Here is a 6,040-nt window from a genome sequence, read left to right as displayed (position 1 = left end):
TGTACCTACTTAACCATATTTTGGGGACAAATTTGTACCCAAAAGTGAGCAAAGCCTGACAAAATCGGCAAAAACCTCAATTTGTGGATGTCCTCATTTGTAAAACTGTTAAAATAAAGTAAACAAAGTTTTTTTTTACTTTTGAAATTGTAAAAATGCAGCAAGTTTTCTGTGAGGGGTAGGGTAGGGTAGGGGTGGGTTTAGGTTAAAAAGTGTATAACTATCTGTATATAAAAACAATAGAAGTCTATGTAATGTCCCCATTTAGATAGCTAAGTAAACGTGTTTGTGTGTGTGTGTGTGTGTGTGTGTGTGTGTGTGTGTGTAAAATAGTATATCAGTCTGGCGAGTTAACAAAAAAATTTACTAGCCAATGGCGATTATATTGCCAAGGTGTGCGTAGAGGGTTGAAATGTGATATTTCTTATTATATAATAAGCATCAAACAAACAATAGAATTTTTATTCTCAGTGATTAAAAGATTAAACGGAATTTAAAAAAAAAAAATGATTGCACAACCATCAATTAGTTGGTGATATGCACTAAGTATGTAAATGACCACTGAACAAAAGAAGCAGAAAGAAGCAGAAGTTTCCATGGTGACTAGTCGATTCATTGCTCTGTTGAGAATGTCTGAACTTACTCCCGGATGCGTTTTTGGAACCAGCATAGCTCAAGTAAGCAAGGTTTGGGTTAATCAACCGAGAGTTCAGGGTATATGTGACGGTAAGTTAACCTTGCTTTCTGGAATACCCTTCCACTGCATTTCAGCCTGGTATTGCAGTGAAATGTCAGTGATGTTGAAAACTGGAATTTCCAACAATTAATTACAAAGGCATTAATCACAGTGTTTGACCTCATTCTGAGCTCTTCTGTTGAGTAACAATTCTGGCTACAACATTTTAACAATATGAGGAATGTTTGTCAGGCCCTGGAATTAAAAGCACACCCTCTTTTAACACAAACACATATCTTATAGGCCTATACATTTTTGTCTTCCTGTTGGACACACAAACAGAGGATATTCAATTGTGTTGTCCACTATTAGTGCCACAACCTTGTCAGATCTAACACATACAGCCCATAGTAGCCAATAGGGACATTTCTAACAGAGCACCACAAGCAGGGTTTCTGCGGGTTTTATGAAGGTAAACTTAAGACCTTCTTAAGAACATTTAAGGAACACAATCAGTCCCAACAGATCTCCACTACATTGTTTTGGTTTTTTTACAAAAGAAAAAATAGCTCTGCTGCCAAATACTAGAATATGGAAATAATTTTACTGTACCTTCTGATCTTCAAAAAATTGTTATTCTTGGTTAGTATTTCTGCCTCGTTTAATCTGTGGAATGGCGTATTAAAACTTTTTCTAAGACCATCAGAAATCCGCACAAGACACGACTGGAATCAAAACACCTAACGTTACCCTACCTGGACAATAAACTGTATGGAGAAGCTGTCATTTAAAAAGTTCGGATGTTCAGACAAAATGATTACAGCTGGAAATTTAAAGTAATTTTTTTATCAAACATTTGAAATTTGTAATGCTGCTCAAACCCATTGTGTACAATTCTTAGCAAGATTAATTTAACAGATTCTGAGACACAAGTACTGAGCAAATACAAAGCTAACTAGAAGGATTCTGTTAACGTTCAATTAGCATCGTGCGAATGAGCAGATTCAGAAACTAAATGTAATCAGTGTGGTTAACTGGCATGACAGAACTCCAGCTGAACCGGCTCCGGTATATTTACCCGCACATGTTGACAAGGGCACGGAGGACTCTCCAATCTCTGTCTGTATGCGAGTCACTTAAGCTCCACCACAACATGATGACATGTCCTCAAGATGCGACTTACCAGAAAACGTGTGGAACTCGTGCCTTGGTCGATAGCAGCTACAAGGGGGCCCAGCATGATCCTGTTCGACGATGCGGCCATTGTGCCGTTCATTGAATCAGTGAGTGACCACAGCAGCCAGAAGAATAAGACTGGACACTGGCCTCACTGCTCTGCGCTCCGCCGTTACTCCCGCAGACGTCTGCGAGTGCGCGGCACAGACGGAACGTGATGACGTAAACACACGCCCCATTCAGTCAAAAGGGTCTGGCTGCAGCTGGCGCTCGCACTCTCTCAGGCCTGCACTCTCAGACACTTGCACTTCCGCTAGCGACGTCACTTGCAGTCTTTATTATTTTTTATTTTGTTCTATTTATTGATTACTTTTTGTTTGAATCTCTCAACATTTTACAACAGTAGCCAGGTGGTGAAGACAAGAAAAAAGAAACTAAATTACGAAGTCACTTGCAATCGCCACTTGCACTCTCCGATACCTGCGACGTCACTTGCAATCGACACAAATCGTGCGTGTTGCCAATGGAGACAAGACGCTGTGCTGGTGATTTAATGATTATTTATTTTATTTATTTATTTATTTAGTCATTTATTAGAGGCTTTTATCCAAAGCGACTTACAAATGAGGACAACAGAAGCAATCAATTGTAGTATTAAAACAACTAAAAACAGATCCAAAACTAAAAGCTAAAACTTTATAAATACTACCTATACACATTTTAAAAATAAAGAGATTAAATAAAAATGACAAATGCATACAACAAATTTTCAAAACGTAACATTTAAAAGAAAAACAACAAATAAAGCTAAAAAGTGCAAGTGTCTGAGAATGCAAGCGCCAGCTGCAGCCAGACCCTTCTCCATTCAGTAGGAGGGTTTTCGTAATGAACGTCAATATGGCATACACTATTTACCGAAGCTTTCACACGTTGGAATCTAAACTTTGGAGTATAAACTTTTTATTATAGAGAATTGTTATACAGTTTGTAATAAAACTGTACATATGCAATAAATGTAACTGGCATAAAGTTGGCTTGACGTTAGACGTTCGATAGTAGCAAATTTAGGGACCGTCTCTAAAGTTACATGCGATATTGGTGTACATTTTTCTTCAATAGCATTTGAGGAGAATGACTTACAGTCATGAAACAACTGTAAAGTGTTCATCTAGGTGTCAACTATAATGCACACCTTTTACATTTTTGATTTAAAATAAACTGTAAATCATTTGTAAAAAATGCTACTTTTCACAACCGAATGGACTCAAATGCAAAATATGCCATCATTTAAAGCTCAATAGCATTTGAGGAGAATGACTTATAGTCATAAAAACAACTGTAAACTGTTCATCTAGGTGTCAACTATAATGTTACTTACAGTCATAAAACAACTGTAAACTGTTCATCTAGGTGTCAACTACAATGCACACCTTATACATTTTTAATATTTATTAAAATAAACTGTAAATCATTTGAAAAAAATAAGATTTATTTCAGTACCGAATGGGCTCAAACGCAAATTTAAAGCTCAATAGCATTTGGGGAGAATGACTTATAGTCTTAAAAACAACTGTAAAGTGTTCATCTAGGTGTTGACTATAATGCACAGCTTTTACATTTTTGATATTTATTAAATTAAACTGTAAATCATATGTAAAATATGCGACCTTTTCACTACCGAATGGGCTCAAACTCAAATTTAAGGCGCAATAGCATTTGAGGAGAATGACTTACAGTCATAAAAAAACAACTGTAAAGTGTTCATCTAGGTGTCAACTATAATGCACACCTTTTACATTTTTGATATTTATTAAATTAAACTGTAAATCATATGTAAAAATTGCTATTTTTCACAACCGATTGGGCTCAAACTCAAATTTAAGGCTCAATAGCATTTGAGGAGAATGACTTACAGTCATAAAAAAACAACTGTAAAGGGGTCATCTAGGAGTCAACTATAATGCACACCTTTTACATTTTTGATTTAAAATAAACTGTAAATTATATGTAAAAAAAAAAATGCTATTTTTCACTACCGAATGGTCTCAAATGCAAAATATGCCATAATTTAAAGGGGTCCTATTATGCTCTTTTACAAAGTCTTGATTTTGTTTTGGGGGTCTACTAGAACATGCTCTCATACTAGGTTCGAAAAACAAATTATTTTTCACATATTTTACATTATTACAACACCTCTCTCCCCAGTCTGGCACGAACGGCTCGAATAGTTCCTGTATCAAATGAAGGCTGAATTACGAAATGTGCTGTGATTGGTTAGCTGGGCCAGTGTGTGTTGTGATTGGCAACACTCGGCGCCTGGTCGGGAAATGTCATTCCCCTTACCATAGCCGTCTGCCAGCTTCAGTGTAAATATCGCGTCAAAATCAAATCAATTTGAGCGCGATTTAAACCGCGATGATTGTAACTAAGTTCGTCTGCCTTGGGAAAGCTAGTGTGTCTCCGACATAGTGATAACACTCGTTGCCTTCTCTAGTGCAGCTCAACCAGGTCTCGTCCCATTCGTCGATATTTGTGATATCACAAATCCCGGAAAATATGCTTTGTAGTCCTCCCGGAAAATATGCGTTGTAGTCCAAACGAGTCGTTCGTTGTAGTTTTTGAAAAGTGATTTCTGTTAAATAAATATCTCCTTTTGAAGTGGACTTTGAGCTTTGTAACTTTGCAGATCGTTTTCATGCTCAAACAGCAACATTACAGACTAACTAAAGTTGAAAAATTGAAAAAGCATAATAGGACCCCTTTAAAGCTCAATAGCATTTGAGCAGAATGACGTACAAATGTAGAAATTGTAAAATGAATGTATTTCAGAAGTTCCATTAAACAACAATGAAAAAACAACAACGACAACTGTGATACTTCATAATTTTTATTGTTCAATTCTTATCTTTCAATCAATAATATTTTCATATTTTCCCAGGACCACCACCAATACCTAACTTTTACATAAAATAACTATAATACATTATTTATACAGGAATTTATCATTATTTACATAGGCAGCACTTCCAATCAATCTTTCGAGCCCTGTTGAACTGGTTGTCTGTCATTGGAATGCATGCCACATGGAACCACCTCCTGCATTGATGACATTCGATCTGAAAAAAAAAGATAATAATCTTATCAAATTGCCTAGTAATATGTAATATATTATTAATGCATTATATATATATATATATATATATATATATATATACATACATATGTCAACATATTCTGTTACACCAAATACACAAAATAATGATCTTTAAAAAAGCATCATATGACCCCTTTAAAAACAATTATAATTTATATAAAATAAACATAATAAGCAAGTAGCAGCAAAAGTCGAGTAATTTTGTCTATAAAATTATTTGACTTTAAAATTATTTAATTTGGAGCGAGAGATATGGGGGAGTGGCTTCATTGCATCTGATATATTTCACGTTGCTCACAGCTGATTGGTCCAGTTTGGGTTTGCGATCTCTAACGCAGAATAAAACCTGCTCCGGAGCAGGGTAGCCGTGTAGCGTAAGTTACTATGTTGAAGAAACCCACTCAAAACCAACCCACCTTCTTGAGCCCGAAAACTCACAGTTTGCACAAACTAAATGTGAATGTACCTGGGTAAAAGCTAAAAATGGCTTTGTATAACAGGCCTCTGATCAACAGTAGTTGTTTGGGCAATAACTTAAGTATCTTAAAGACATAGTTACAGCAGTCAAAGAAAATCTAATGTTCAAAAGTCAAGGGTCAGGAGACCAACTAAAGCAAACACTGATCTCCACAATGGAAACAACAAACAAAACAATAAAATATCAACATCTAAACCTCTGCTTATTCTCAATAAGAACTTCTGTAGACATATGACAGATATAAAAGTTAATCTAGTTAGTATTGACCCGAAGCTGGTGCTGTTTGTGGAGTTGTTTAAAACTTCAGTTGATTTCATGTAAGGCTGTGGCTGAAGTCAGTTGTAGTTCTTGTGTTTCTGCTCATCTCGTCTCTTTTTTTCAATTCCTGTTTCTCTTTCCTTCAGTGACTCTTCTTGTTAACAGCAGGTGTTCATCAGTGTCTAAATTCAGTCATTTGTTTTCATTCTCTCTGTCAGGTGAACTATATTGGTAAAATAATATAGGGAATGGTGATTGAGGGTGTAAGGCAGGGGTAGGCAAGTTGGGTCCTAGACAG

The 6,040-nt window shown here is 36.0% G+C and overlaps 1 protein-coding gene across 5 annotated transcripts in view; it reads right to left on the bottom strand.

Annotated features, from left to right (window-relative positions):
• The window catches only part of LOC107667651 (glycerol kinase-like), a 39,719-nt gene extending 37,636 nt beyond the window's left edge, over nucleotides 1-2,083 (bottom strand). For 2 of the 5 annotated variants that reach the window (XM_016459372.1, XM_016459375.1), the window contains exon 1: nucleotides 1,860-2,083. In XM_016459372.1, coding sequence (XP_016314858.1) covers nucleotides 1,860-1,952 — 93 coding nt within the window. In that variant the 5' untranslated portion in view covers nucleotides 1,953-2,083. The remainder of the gene's footprint in view (nucleotides 1-1,859) is intronic. The other 3 variants (XM_016459377.1, XM_016459376.1, XM_016459374.1) reach the window with 2 other exon arrangements.
• Between the last annotated feature and the right edge of the window lie 3,957 nt (nucleotides 2,084-6,040).

This window comes from Sinocyclocheilus anshuiensis, unplaced genomic scaffold (assembly GCF_001515605.1).
Source record: "Sinocyclocheilus anshuiensis isolate Anshui unplaced genomic scaffold, SAMN03320099.WGS_v1.1 scaffold1305, whole genome shotgun sequence".
In the NCBI taxonomy this organism is placed as follows: domain Eukaryota; kingdom Metazoa; phylum Chordata; class Actinopteri; order Cypriniformes; family Cyprinidae; genus Sinocyclocheilus; species Sinocyclocheilus anshuiensis.
Note: the sequence above shows the minus strand (reverse complement) of the source record. Positions and strands in the feature narration are given on the sequence as shown.